Below are 14,960 nucleotides of genomic sequence, written 5' to 3'. Positions count from 1 at the left end.
GGGTGTGTCGTACCAGCATTTCTGCCTTCCCCACCCTGGAATGCCACCCCACCCCCCGGAATGCCCTGTTTTGGCCACTCCACACTCCTCTTCTGAGCATGGAGCGTGGGGCCATTTCACATTGCCTGCAAGGCAGTGCGGAAGGGGGGAAGGTCGGTTCTCTGGGAACCTACTTCAGAGCGCGGGCTCAGAGGTCGGTTCCTGGAAAACCACATATCCTATGGCCGTCTAGCCTCTGACTAGCGGCCATAGGATTGCTTCGCCCGTGGCATATGCTTTCGTGGGCTAGAGCCCATTCCACTAAGATATATTAAAATTGTCCTAAGCAGATAGGTATATACCAGCCTTCCCCAATGTGGCACCTTCCAGATGAGTTGGACGATGGGAACTGTAGTCCAACATATCACCAGGACTCAACAGATTGAGCAAAGCTGGTATATACAAATGGAGCGGGGAGTTAGAGGTAGAGTTTTGTAAAATGGAAAGCGCAACACCCACAAAATGCAAGAGAGTAGCACTTAATGGGTGGGTTCGCACATAACAAGAAGCCACCATCGGGGAATTTCCCTATGGGCTTCTTGTGTCTGCAGGGGCGGCCAGTTTGAAAATTCAAGCTGTGGCAGGAGTGCGCCGTAGCTTGTTATGTGCGAACCTGGTGATGGTGGGTTGATGGGGTGCTTGACAAACCACCCAGAACCCATGTTTTAGGGTTGTGGGTGGCTTATCAAGCACCCCAACAACCCACACTTGCCTGGTTCACAACATAACTACAGTGGCTTCTCGTTAGGTGCAACCCCAGTCAATGCGCCACAGCTTTCTAAAGAACCGAAATGTGTACAAGATGAAGTTAAAGTGTCTCCCTCTTCTCCCAAAGTGTCTCCATAACTTAACCCTAGTTTTGAAAAAAGACTCATTGGCTGAATCCTGGTGAAGTCTTGGCACAAATTAAGTTATGGGGAGGCAGATTCAATGAGGGCTTGTGCATAACAAGGAGGAGGTAGAGGAGAGTTGCACAAAACAAGACATCTGTTTTTATGAAGAGTTGCTGGAGGATGGTAGGATGTGGAGGGAAGGTTGCATGGAGTAAAATAGAATTGGTAGGGGGAGAATGTAAGTGCTCAGTCGTGGAAGAAAAGCATTCTGCATATGCTCAGAGGCACCCTCTATTTAGGAACATAAGAAGAGTCGCGCTGCATCAGACCAAGGTCTATCTAGTCCAGCATTCTGTTCATACAGTGGCCAGCCAGATGCACATGGGAAATCCACAAGCAGGACATGAGTGCAATAGTACCTTCCCACCCATATTCCCCTGCTGTGAACATTGGTGAAATGTAAATAAATTCTAGTAATTCTAAATTTGCATGCATGTATATCCTTCAGAAACATTGCAGGTATCTTGCGTGGGGGACACTTCTAATGACCTGTGCATTTTCATACAAATTTACTCAAAAACTATTGGGGGTGTGTGTGAAGGGAAGGAAAAGCAAATCACTACCTCCCTCATATTGGAGAACTCCCCTTCCACATGAACTGCTGCACCTATTCTTCTGAAACTTTGCTGGTTTCTTACTTAAGGATACCTCTATGCTGTCTGTAATTTTCAGAACAATAATCCACAAGGTACATAGGGAGATAAGTATGTCCTCTTTTGGAGACCTCAGAATGTCAAGGGCACCCTTGCACAAAACCTCTTGTGGCTATTGTTCTGAAATTTGGAGACATGATCTCTGATGGGGCAATAAATCCTGAAATGTTTATCCAATTCCTCCAAGTAATAAAAATGTTATTGGCAGTTCCCTTTAAAAGAAAATCAAAATATAAACCCTGCACCTATTTTTCTGACATTGGGCAGGTGTAATTCCCTTCTAGGGGGCTACTATGCCTGAAATTATCATCCAGTTCTGACCAAGAGAAAAAAGTTACAGGGTTTTTTTTAGTTTCCCATGGTGGGCAACAGGAAGCATACAGACTCATTTTTCCAAACCTTGACTCAGGTTTGGTGCTGAGCTGAAGTGGACCGACTACAAATTGGCCTGAGCAGAAGCGGGATGTTTTCCAAAATGCTGTATTGGGGTCTCAGTTAAAAGGGGTGTGTGTGTCAGTGCGCACTTATGTATGTATGTATGTAATCTATGCACACACCACACACACATATATATTAGAGGTGCACTTAGACTCGGATATATATTATATATGCTGTGGGAAGAGGGTTTCTCCCTATGTGCTTCCTCTATTCCATGCATCATTTTAGACATCTCGATCATGTCCACCCTATCATGTCCCCCTAGTTTACAAATGTGCTTTTTGTTGTTCATTCGGTCAGTCGCTTCCGACTCTTCGTGACTTCATGGACCAGCCCACGCTAGAGCTTCCTGTCGGCCATCGCCACCCCCAGCTCCCCCAAGGTCATAATAAACGTGTTAGGGCACAATCCCGTACATGTTTAGACAGAAAAAAAGCTGGCTGGGGGATGCTGGGAGTTGTAGTACTTTTTCTGTCTAAACATGCATACGATTGCACCTTTATTCTTTAAGGTTCACAAGACTCTATTGTTGTTGCACAGACTAACACGATCTCCCCCCTGGAAAAGGTTAATGCTTAATCCCAGGGGCGGGGGGAAGAAGAGCAGAGGAGGAAAACAACCATTTGCAGAGGAACTTCCTGTTGAAATCATCCCCCTTTAATTCGCGGGCTCTTGAGTTTGACCTGCATGCTGGGAACTTTCATTTGTGTGTGTGCATCTAATGGAAGAACCTTCAAAACCCGCACAGGAGGCGACCTGGTAGGAATTAGGATGGATTTTTTTTCTTCCTTGGATTAGAAATTTAAGCCAAGGAAGGGGAAGGGGGGAAGGGAATGGATCTGACTCATTTAAAGTACCGATCTAAACGTGCATGTGGATTTTTCTGGCCAAATATAGTCCGGTCTTTTAGAAAATTCAGCCGCTTTCAGGCCTCGGTTCTGGACTAAATCAGTCGGGTGGCTGGGGAGGGTCTCTGAGCAGTAAGGGAGATGGAGGCTTGGTGAATCTGTATGGGGAAATAGTGACGCTGGAAAGAAAGGGGATACAATGGGGACTGAGGAACGCAGGAATACGCCTAGGAGGGCCTGGCTGCAAACGAGGCTGGGAATTCAGGAACTTTACCCTCGCCTGGTTCGTTGGTTTGTTACGTTTATATCCCTCCTTTTCTTCCAAGGAGCCCATGGCGGCATACATGAGCCTCCTTCTCTCCTTTTTATCCTCCCAACAACCCCGTGAGGTAGGTTAGGCTTACAGTCAGTGACTGGCCCAAACTCACTCTGTGAGCTTTACGACTGAGTGGGGATTTGAACCCGGGTCTCCCAAGTCCTAGCCCAACACTCCAACCCCTATACCACCCTGGCTGTCTTTGATTATGGGAATTAACGTTAGGGTGAGTTGGAAGAGAGAGGGAAGCTTTTGGGGGAGGCTTCTATCTTGCCTTGCTTTCATGCCAAGAAAAAGTGGTTGTAGAAGTATATGGTACAGAGCTGGAAAAGGGGCAGAAAAAAAGACCGTGGGAGGGCTGTTGGTACAGTGCACTGTGCCGACAAGGAAAGGTGGTTTTGAAATTATGCCTGGTGAGGAGAAAGTGAATAGAGAGATCAGCCCCTAACCCAGCCTTCCCGAACCTGGTGCCTTCCAGAAATTGCAGTTTCCATCATCCCCCAGCCAGCATCGCCACACCACTTCCAGCACATTCAGAGAGCACGAGGTTGGCAGGCTACCCTAACAGGAATGCCTTTGTCCAGGGCTTGTGTTGCAGGAAGGATTTGGGGTGTGTGGGGGGAGGAAACCTTCTGAAACCTTCACATAGAGCATTTTTTAAACCTTGTGGTAGACCCCCACCCCCATCCCTTCATGCAGGCCAGTTCTTTCTTCCTCCTTCCTCCTTCCGTTTTCTCCCCACTCCCCCAATATACCCCCCTAATATTCCCTGACTCCATTGCCTTCAATATTCCATCACTGTACAGAGGCCCTTGTCAGGCTGCTATGTTGCTTTTTAAGCATTTATCTTTATTTAAACTTACAAACTAATTATTTCTGTGTACCTAGGAGTCTCCCTGAGTACATGAAAATCATTACCTTGTTTTAGTCTTGGGACCCATACTTATTCTGTTATTTATTTATTTATTACATTTATATCCCACCTTTTTTCCTCCTTAAGGAACCCAAGGCGGCTTGGCAGCCTTCCTAATCTAGTGCCCTCCAGATGTGTTGCACTACAATTCCCATAATTCCCGTAATGGTCAGGCTGGCTGGGGATTATGGGAGTTTTAGTCCAACACATCTGGAAGGCACGAGGCTGTGTTATGGAGATTGTTGGTTAATAAAATAACATCTGTTCGTTTTATTTTTTAATGATTGAAAAGTTCTTTGACAACATACTCTTCCATCCATCTGAGGTAAATAAATATTAAAAAAGACTGTTTGAACCTACCTCCTCCAGGGGATGCAACTAATGCACTGGTCCACCTCAGTTTCTGACCCAGATGGAGTTGGAGAAAAAGGCTCACGCTGAAATACTGCATGAGTTTCCTGGCTTACAGCTGCAAGCACAACCCAGTTGGATTGGAGTAGACCCCAACAAGCATGGCAGTTCCAAAGGGGAGCCAATCCATCAGCCCCTACAAGCATTAGGTGAGGCGCAGAATACATGAATCCATAGATAAATTGCCTGAGTTCTGTCTTCCCATGTTGCATTGCAAACTCACTTGTCAGTTAGCCCATGAAACAGTTAAGCAGTACTGCTGTGTGTGTGTAATCTGTGCTGCTAAAGATTGCTAAAGGGAGTACTTTTCCCACGCTTTCATTGCTTGCTTGTGATTGGTGGGGTAGACAATAAATGATGGTTTTAAAGCAGGGGGGAAAGCATTTTTTTAAAAATTGGATGGGGTTTGATTTTTTTTAATCAATTCTTTTAACATATCCTTTAAAAGAGGGGCTGGCAACTTGTGGCCCTGGAGGCGTTCTGACCCATCAGCCATAGTGAGCATCATGAGTTGTGTGGGCTGATGGGAGTTGTAGCCCAAAACATCTGGAAGGGCCTAAGTTGTACACCCCTGCTTTAAAAGTAGTCTGGTTTAAAATGATATCTGAACTTATGACAAGCAAACATGTTAAAGTCTACACTGTTACAGCCCGTGAGCCTCTATCAAGCACATTGAGTGAATGGCTCTCCCCAAGACAATTGGTGGTAGCGCCTGAGACACTTTGTCATAATGTCAAATGGGCCCGCGGGCTCAAAAAGGTTGCCTATGCCTGGGTTATAGCAAGCAGTTAGTATACATACTTGTTCAGGAAATATATGAATTGGAATATCAGACATTTGATTTAAATTGGTCAGCCCTAGAATGGGGGTTCTGATATGTGTTGGTGATTGGGAACTGGGGTACGTGTGTATTGTTATTATGGATTAATTATTTCAGAGTAAAGGGATGTGCTCTTGTGTGTGTGAGGTGTGGAAAGAAGATCAGATGAGAACTTTCATGACTTCACCAAAGATGAACATACTATGTGCCTCAGAAGAAAACACCGTATACCCAGAGTATGTCATGTTCTATGAACCTGCTATTAGGTTCTGTGATAATGAATAATATTTGCCTTTGTACATGTGAACATATCCTAAATGCTTTAACTTCCTGTCTTCTATCTTTGCAATTTTCCCCCTGACTCCAAACAGGGCCTCACTGCCACTATCCTCAGTATGTACTCCTCCCAATCGCAAACAACGGTGTTCTGGTCTGCAGCCTTGTGCCAAACTCTCCCTTGGTCCAACCAGAGCCAGCATTCCCTGGACCTGTGGCAGCCCCTCAAGGAACGCTGGTTTCCCTTGAACCTGTGGCAGCCCCTCAAGAAACACTGACTTCCCATGGACCTTTGGCAGCCCCTCAAGGAATGCTCATTTCCCTTGAACCTGTGGCAACCCCTCAAGGAACACTAATTTCCCATGGACCTATTGCAGCCCCCCAAGGAACACTGATTTCCCTTGAACCTATGGCAGCCCCTCAAGGAACGCTAATTTCCCATGGACCTGTGGCAGCCCACCAAGGAAATCTGGTTTCCCTTGGATCTGTGGCAGTCCCCCAAGAAACTCTAGGTTCCAATGGACTGGTGGTAGCCCCCCAAGGAACAATGATTTGCCTTGGACCTGAGGCGGCCCCTCAAGGAACACCAGTTTCCAATGGACCTGTGGTGGCCCCCCAAGGAACACTGATTTCCCATGAACCTGTGGCACCCCCTCAAGGAACACTGATTTCCCTTGGACCTGTGGCACCCCCTCAAGGAACACTGATTTCCCTTGGACCTGTGGCACCCCCTCAAGGAATGCTAGGTACCGATGGACCTGTGGCAGCCCCTCAAGGAACAGTAGGTTCCAATGGACCTGTGGCAGCCCCTCGAGGAACACTGATTTCCCTTGAACCTGTGGCAGCCCCTCGAGGAACACTGATTTCCCTTGAACCTGTGGCAGCCCCTCAAGGTACACTGATTTCTCTTGAAACTGTGGCAGCTCCCCAAGGAATGCTAGGCTCCAGTGGACTGGTGGCAGCCCCCCAACAAACGCTGGTTTCCCTTGGACCTGTGGCAGCCCCCCAAGGAATGCTAGGTCCCAATGGACTCATGGCAGCCCCCCAAGGAAAGCTGGGTTCCTGTGGACTTGTGGCAGCCCCCCAAAGAACACTGGTTTCCCATGGACCTATGGCAGCTCCCCCCAAAAATCTGGTGTCCCACAGACATTCAGTGGTGCCCAAGTTGACCTTTGATGATGTGGCTGTGATATTCTCCAAGGATGAGTGGATCCTGCTGGATGGGGAACAGCAGCAGCTCTACCAGGATGTTATGCTGGAGAATTACTGGAACTTGCTGTCTGTGGGTGAGTGTTCCCTTTACCTTGCTGTGTTGTCGTAGCAGTGGTGGATTCCAATTTGGGGATTCCTGGAAGTTTGGTAGACTGACTTTGAATGATTCTGTCAACCTGCCCACCTCAATAGCTAGCTATAAATAAGGGAGAGTGGCTAGATTCTCCACCTACTGGTGGGGCTTCTGAGAATTTCTTACTTAGTCTTAAGGGCACTTCACACCTCTCAGTAATCCTCATAAAAATCCTGCAAGGTATTTCTTAATTATTTTCCTCCCATTGCAGATGTAGGCCTGAGGCCAAGAAAATTCATTAATTGTATACATTGTCATCGCACCCCTCAAATAACTTCCCAGAGCTGGCTTACAAGACTTTCAAAATACATCATTAAAATATACAACGTATTCTAAAAACAACAATTCAAAACAGGCAGTTCATCACAATAAGCAGATTAAAGGAGCACTTCTATGTATATTTAGACAGAAAAAAGTCCTACAACTCCCAGCATTCCTTAGCCAGCATGGTTGGCTGGGGAATGCTGGGAGTTATAGGACTTTTTTCTGTCTAAACACGATTAGGATTGTGCCCTAAAACAGGTAAAATTAATTGCAGCCTTGTATAACTTCCTTGGTCACCATAGGTGACCAGCATGCAGGGAAGTGAGAGGGACTGGTAGAAATGGGAAGGATCACTCTGTCTCTCCTCCGACAGCCCATTTGGTTTCTGTGCTACCTGTGGAGGAAGGAAAGCCCCTTTCTTTGCAACCAGCACGGAAATACAGAGGGGTGGTGGAGGAGGGATGAATTGCTCCATGCCTCCTCCTCTAGTCTCCTTGGTAGATTACTTTTTTTTTCTAGCCAGTCAAGAGGCTAGAAGCCTTTGTTTCCATTTGGGCCATGGAAGATGGGGCTTCCCCTCTTCTATGACCAGCATGGAAATGCAGGCTGCTTGCCTGTCAGTAGGCTAGTAAGGATGTTTGCAGGCTAGTTAACTTTTGTTGGCTTATTTACAGTGGTTGCCTAGGGCCACCTAGTGAGCTCGTAGCAGAGGCAAATTTGAACCAGATATTTCCTGGTTCACAGCCAAGTCTCTTATGTGCTAGCATACTACATTAGATTTAGCTATTAGCCGCCTGCATGCTGTCAGGTTTTTCTCCATAGCCGCAATAACTAGAAACTTGGGTTTTGAAAACAACCTAAAATGAGATATCTTGGGATAATGAACACTGCATCAAAGAATGTGTCCACATGTCTGTGAAATAGAGAAATCTCTGGTTTAAGGTAGAGCAAGAAGGGGCCAGCAACTAAGATGGCTTTATTCTCTAGGATGGGTTTTAGCCAGAGTTGGTGGCATTTTTTTGGTTTCATTTTTATCCCATCTTTCTTCTGTGGAACTCAAGGTGGCGTACATAGGAGCTTCCTGCCCATTCCCTATCTGAACATTGATTAGATCCAGACCTGCTTAGCTTTAGCAAGGTTGCTGAATCATGTGGCATCAGACTGTGTCCTGCTCATTCTGTTACAATTCTGGGTTGGCTCCAGACATGGTCATACTTAGAATAGATCCATAGAAATCAGTGGGACTTAGGTTAGTAATCACTAACTGGTTCTATTGAATTCAATAGGTCTGCTCTCAAAGTATGACTAAGAGCGCAATCCTACACACGTTTAGGCAGAAAAAAATCCTACAACAAAAAGTCCTAAACATGTATAGGATCATCCCCTATCTGGATCCAACCTTCTGGGCTTTAGGGCCCTGGTCACCATTTTCTCAGGTTTATTTTGATTATGTAAAAAGCATTTTGAGGCTCCATCTTTCCATTTGTATGTTGACTGCATTTCCAACTTGTAACCCTTTCTGTTGTTTTTGGGGCAGGGTTTAAAATACGTAAGCCGGACCTTATCTGCCTGATGGAGGAAGGGACAAAACTGTGGGTCTCAGATATGTACGATTCCAAGGCAATGAAACCGGAACAAGGTGAGGGGAATCCATATGTGCCGGGTGTCTCTGCAGCGCTTTGCATTCTCTGGTTGCCCCCCTAACAGTGTGTAATGTTATTTAGTGTGTGTGTGTGTGTGTGTGTATGTATGTATACACACACACACACACATACATATATATATATATATGTTCTTAAATTTGCATTTTAAAACACTTATAGTAAATGGAATTGTGTATGTATGTTGGGTTTTGGTTGTGGTTGTATTGCCGGCAACCCACCATCCTCAAAGTGACCTCAGCAAAAGGACATTAAGCAATGGACAGTGGTTTCCTTCCTACATTCCGAGAATATGTGTGGTCCACTGGGCTGAGGTTTGTAGATCTTGAGACTGTCTTTGATGCTAAGGACTAGAAACTTGTTTTAAAAATATCACAAAATAATCCAATTTTCCTGAGCGATGAGACATTCAGGGGCAGCAGCGCTGAAGGGTTTGTTTCCTTTGGGCGAGAGAGCGCTGGAGCCAGAGGCGTACAATTTGGAGCTGGCCTTACTGGTTAAGCCCATAATCAAAGGCGCAAGTCCCGCCTACCTCTCTCTCCTGAGTCCCACAAGGGGAGTGTGCCTGGCTGGGTGCTGCTGCTCCTTGAAGATGTGCTGAGTGCCTTCAAGCAGCAGCACCCAGCCCGCCCCTGGAGGAAGGGTGGGCGATTTGCCAGCTTGGGTGCTTCTGCTGAAAGCACTTCCGCTTAAACCTCTTTCAGCCTGAGGCCTGAATTCCATTTCAGAGAAGTTCTCAGAGGCTGCATTAAGCCTCAAAAGGGTCAGGGCTGAAAATACCGGCATATTGTAGCTTAAAGCTCTTCCTGCCTGTATTTAAGCTTTAGGAGAGACATTTCAAACATTTAGAATGGGGGGAAAAACATGCAAAAGCCAGGAAACCACCAAACAATCAGCATGTGGTGGGGCAGGAAAAGGGGGCTGGCCTGCTGGGGACCACCAGAGGGCCAGATTTAGACACCAGGCCTGAGGTTCTGCACCCTGATTTAAAGGCAGGAGTGTCCAACACACGCACAGACACACACGGCTGATGAGTGTGCCAAGCTGGGCATCAGGTGGCTTCCAGTTTTCCCCTGCCACCTCTCCCCTGGTGGTATTTTTGGCCCTGCCCCGTCAGCCTCTTCTAAGGGGAGAACTGGGTGGGGAGAGGAATTTCACCGCCTAGGCACCTGTGGGTGATGGCACTTGTGCCTTTGTCCAGCGGCACGTCATGGCCCTTCCGTAATTCTCGCCTCTCCCCACCTCCTTCCCTCCCGCTGCAATTATTTTCAGACCCTCGCCCGCTGACGACTGGCGTGCCTCCCTACACCTGTGCCGCGTGCTTGAAGCCCTTCAGGAGCAGGTGGTCCTTGCGGCGTCACGAAGGCATACACGCAGAAGACAAGCCTTTCTGGTGCCTGTCGTGCGGGTGCTGTTTCAGCCAGGCTTACCGACTGCAGCGGCACCGGGCCTTGCACAAGGGCCTTGCCACCTCCTACAACTGCCCCTGCTGCCCCCGGCGCTTTTGGTGCCGCATGGGTCTCTCCCAGCATTTGCACACCCATACCGGGCAGCAGCCCACCACTTGCCTGGTCTGCAGAAAGTTAAGCAGGCCCAGCCACGCTAACCTTGTGGGCGAGGGCAGGAAGAGCATGGATGGCGGCCTCCCCGAGGGGGCACATAGTACAGGTGAACGTTCTAGAACGTTCTGCGCGGGGCTGCCTCCTGTCACCAGACAGCAGCAAGGAACCGGCCTCCTGCAGCCAGCAATCCTTTCCCATCCCTGCTTCCAGTGTGGCAAATCCTTCTCCAACTGCAGGCTGCTAGCCAGGCATTGCCTTGGTGTGCACACAGCGCCAGCCGAGCGTCCCCACCAGTGCCTCATCTGTGGCAAGAGGTTTGTGTTCTTGTGGAAGCTGCGGGAGCATGTGCATACCCACGACCGCAGGCTGAAGCCAGACGCGTGCCCGGAATGCGGGAAGTGTTTTTTCAATCCCTCCAAAGTGCGGCGCCACCAAATGGTGCACACGGGGGAGAGGCCTCACCCCTGCCCTCACTGTGACCGTCGCTTCTGCCAGAGATCGTACGTGGCTGTTCATGTGAAAATGGCCCACAGTGCTGGGAAGGCCACAGCGCCTCCACACAATGGGCACAACGGGGCTGGTAGAAGCAGGGGGAAGGCTAGTGAGGAGTACAGCCCTTGCTGCCAGAGGCAGCACAGTCAAACGATCCCAGCAGCAGACGTGAAATCCATACTAGCAGAGTAGTGCCTTTCTTTCTGCAGCCTTCTTCACACCCCGCCCACCCCCAAATTAGTTTTGTTAGGATAAGCGTAGGTTTTACGCTCTGGAGCAATTCTTTCATCTTGCTGAATACTTTAAACTTCCAGATATTTTCATCTTTCGGCTAAAATAATGTCTCTGTGTCTCAGTTTGTGTGTGCACATATAATTATGTGAATTTGAGAACGTATAAAAAATACTTTACTAGTTTACGCCCCATCATAGCATAACACAGCCTTCCCCAATATGGTGCCCTCCAAATGTGTTGGACTACAGCTCCCAGAATCCTCCATCCAGTGGGATTCTGAGAGTTGTAGTCCCAACGCATCTGGAAGGCGACAGGTTGGGGAAGGCTGACATCACTAACAGTCCAGCATCCTGTTTCTGACATTGGCCAATAAGATGCTTCTGAGCAGCCTCCAGGTAGGGCATGAGAGCAAGTCACTCTCCCATTGTTGTTCCTCAGAAACTGGTATTCAGTGGTACAAGGCCTCTGAACCTTGTTTAGCTCTCATGACTAGTAGCCATTGATAGGCCAATCCTAAATACACTTACCTGGGAGTAAGCCCCATTGGACTCAATGAGACTTACTTCTGAATAGGCAGGTATAGAATTGCACTGTCCATCTCAGTTCAGTCTTCCTCTGTAGAATCTAAGGCTGCAATCCCACAAACATTTTTTAGGAGTAAGCCCATTCAATGCAGTGGGAATTTTGAGTACATATTAATTTTGAGGTAAGGCTGTAATCATCACACATACTGGAGCGTACGTCCCATAGAGAGTAAGCCCTGTGACATTAAGAGCCTTTTTTGGGCTGAGGACTGGGATAAAAATGCTTTTTCATAAATAGTAAGATTAAAGACTTAAAGTGCAATCCATACTATCATGAAATCAAGCCTATGGATGCACTTGTTGCAGGTGTCCCCAACCTTTTTAGGTTGGTGAGCTCATTTGGAAATTTGAGAATGTTGTGGGTATTCTCACAAAATGGGAGTTTTTGAATAGTTTGAATGAGAATATTTTATGCTTATACTGGAACTGTGTAACCTCATATGGGGATTTATATTATGTTATGTTTTCCAGTTAATGAAATTGTACACATGAAGTATTGATTTTGTTGAAGAAGCTGTTTATGGCAAAACAGGATTGAAACTGGATTCCAGTAATCTATCTACGTTTATAAACATCCAAGTTTCCGTTTTGTACTTTAAAGTTCGTATTTGTCGTCCTATACCTTTGTAACCAGTATGCTTCACTCCTGGTCGGCTTATCTTATAATGTTATTAGTGGAGTTCACACTATGTTAGGTTTGATACTGTGTTAGTCTGTTTATCCCCTTTTTGTTGTTACTAATTATACCTTTATTTCCTTCATTCTTTGTGCAGTTATATGCTTATTAGCATTAATTTATTGGGTCTCACAAAATGGCTGCCATGGGTCCATCTTGCCCATCCATAAAATGGCTGCCATCGTGGGCATGGCTGGTCACAGAACACTCATTTCTCAGAAGCCAAACTGGTGAGACTAAAAGAAAAGTGACTTGCCCGAGAACCTAAGTACAAGGCAGAGGTGGGGTCTGAGCTCCAAAACAACTCTTTTGAACCCAAATAAAGATGGCACTGGAAGTCAGTACTTTGCTTTGCAGCAAGCCAGCTTCCAAGTTAAACAATGTTTTAATGTTAAAAATGTTAAGAAATAAAAATCAGATGGGGCAGGGAGCCTGGCAGGTGCCAAGAGAGGTGTCCGTGGGAGATCCCAGGTCTATTGGTCTCCATGGGACTTCCTTCTGAGTAAACATGCTTAGGATTGTGCTGTACACATCTGAGTTCTCAGTGAGAGAAGGCAGCTATTGTAATGCAGGATGCTGTTTTTTACCAATAGTTTTGCTAACTATATTACTGGCCCTGCTCCTGCACCTTTAAAAGCAGCAAGACACACAGAACATTTAGCAAATTGTGCTTTTCCTGGCATGTGGGGAAGTTGGGAAAAGCTTTGCCTGCTAAACTTTCTGTCTGATGCCCCTGTAAAAGGAGCAGGGCCAGGTTTTCATAGAACAGTAGGGTTGGAAGGGGCCTACAAGACCATTGAGTCCAATCCTCTGCTCAGTGTAGGAATCCAGGTCAAAGCATCCCTGACAGATGGCTGTCCAGCTTCATCTTGAATGCCTCCAGTGTGGGAGAGCCCACCACCTCCCTAGGTAATTGGTTCCATTGTTGTATTGCTCTAACAGTCAGGAAATTTTTCCTGATGTTCAGCTGGAATCTGGCTTCCTGTCACTTGAGCCCATTATTCTGTGTCCTGCACTCTGGGATGATCGAGAAGAGATCCTGGCCTTCCTCTCTGTGACAACCTTTCAAGAGCGCTATCCTATCTCCCCTCAGTCCTCTCTTCTCAAGGTGAAACATGCCCAGTTCCTTCAGTCTCTCCTCCTAAGGCTTTGTTTCCAGTCCCCCAATCATCTTTGTTGCCCTCCTCTGAACCCTCTCCAGTTTGTCTGCATCCTTCTTAAAGTGTGGTGCCCAGAACTGGACACAGTACTCAAGATGAGGCCTATCCAGTGCTGAGTAGAGGGGAACTAGTACTTCATGTGATTTGGAAGCTATACTTCTATTAATGTAGCCCAAAATCGATAGCATTTGCCTTTTTTGCAGCCACATCACATTGCTGGCTCTGATTTAGCTTGCGATCTACAACAATTCTAAGATCCTTCTCGCTTGTAGTATTGTTGAGCCAAGTATCCCCCATCTTGTAACTGCATTTGGTTTCTTTTTCCTAGGTGCAGAACTTGGCATTTATCCCTATTAAATTTCATTCTGTTGTTTTCAGCCCAGTGCTCCAACTTATAAAAGATTCAAAGCTCATTTTGAATTTTGTTTCTGACTTCCAGGTTATTAGCTTTTCTTTCTTTCAATCCCACTGAACCATTTTCTGTCCCCTGTGAACTACGGCCTTGTAGCAGCAGTAAGATCTGTTGTGTGGAGTATCATTCCTGATGCTGGGAAGCAGATGGACTGCAGTTGTCTTGCTCAACATTCCAGTATTGAGGTTGGCACCAAGCCAGAAAACACAAGAATTTATGACCCCCTGAAGTCCAGGGAAATAGAGGGGACCTTAGAGTTAAGGCGAATTTGGAGTGTCCAAAGTTTATTGCTATTTATTTTTTAAAAAATCCAGGAAAACAAAATATAATCTTTAAACAGCTAGAGCAAAAGTTCACCTCAATGTCTATGCTACAAATCTGACAAGCTGAAAAAGTCCTACAACTCCCAGCATGCCCCAGCCAGCATCCTGAGAGTTGTAAGTCTTTTCTGTTTAAACATGCATAGGATTGCACCTTTAACATTAAAAACCAATTTCATGTTAATTTTAGTTTTCCCATATCCACTTCTTTCTGTGTAGGGAAAAAAATCATATGTAAAGCTAATTGTACCAATTCCCAGCTTCAGTTTTTGTAAAATGGGTGTAGAAGTGGCCTACTTCACAGGAGCATTGAAAGGGCAAAAAAGCAAGAGACTGGAAGTCCTTGGCAAACAAACAGGGTTGTATGGATTGTAAGTAGCATATGAAACCTATGCTTACTGTAGGTTCTTAGAAGTTGTATGTTTCTAGAAGTAGATGTTGCTCAGCAGTGATTACAATTATTTTTTAATGGTATTTTACTAATTTGAACAAACTGGAATAAAAATAAACTTGGCACATGTTTGCAAAAACTACTGGGGATCAACTAAAAGAAAGTAATGTATTTCATACACTGTATAGTAACACATCTCTGATTTTGAAACAGCACAATCCTATGCGTGTTTAGACAGAGAAAAGCCTTGCT

General features: G+C 46.2%; 1 protein-coding gene across 1 annotated transcript; it reads left to right on the top strand.

Moving 5' to 3' along the window:
- The first annotated feature begins 2,630 nt into the window (after positions 1–2,630).
- On the top strand, positions 2,631–14,836 carry LOC146342152 (uncharacterized). The gene is made up of 5 exons (XM_084805732.1): positions 2,631–2,782; positions 4,470–4,660; positions 5,703–6,893; positions 8,754–8,855; positions 10,150–14,836. The coding sequence occupies exons 2-5, from the start codon at positions 4,513–4,515 to the stop codon at positions 11,121–11,123; spliced, it is 2,415 nt and encodes an 804-aa protein (XP_084661858.1). The 5' UTR covers positions 2,631–2,782; positions 4,470–4,512; the 3' UTR covers positions 11,124–14,836.
- Positions 14,837–14,960: the final 124 nt, after the last annotated feature.

The sequence above is a fragment of the Heloderma suspectum genome, chromosome 6 (genome assembly GCF_057233095.1).
Source record: "Heloderma suspectum isolate Gila_16-S chromosome 6, 16-S_ref, whole genome shotgun sequence".
Classification (NCBI taxonomy): domain Eukaryota; kingdom Metazoa; phylum Chordata; class Lepidosauria; order Squamata; family Helodermatidae; genus Heloderma; species Heloderma suspectum.
The sequence above is the reverse complement of the archived record's forward strand: the minus strand, read 5'-3'. Positions and strand labels throughout refer to the sequence as shown.

Bases quoted from the DNA above. Each gene is read 5' to 3' on its own strand.
- LOC146342152 (XM_084805732.1), top strand. From the start codon at position 4,513: ATGGAGTTGGAGAAAAAGGCTCACGCTGAAATACTGCATGAGTTTCCT. The intron at 4,661-5,702 runs GTGAGGCGCAGA...GACTCCAAACAG, and splicing joins TCAGCCCCTACAAGCATTAG to GGCCTCACTGCCACTATCCT. The intron at 6,894-8,753 runs GTGAGTGTTCCC...TTTTTGGGGCAG, and splicing joins CTGGAACTTGCTGTCTGTGG to GGTTTAAAATACGTAAGCCG.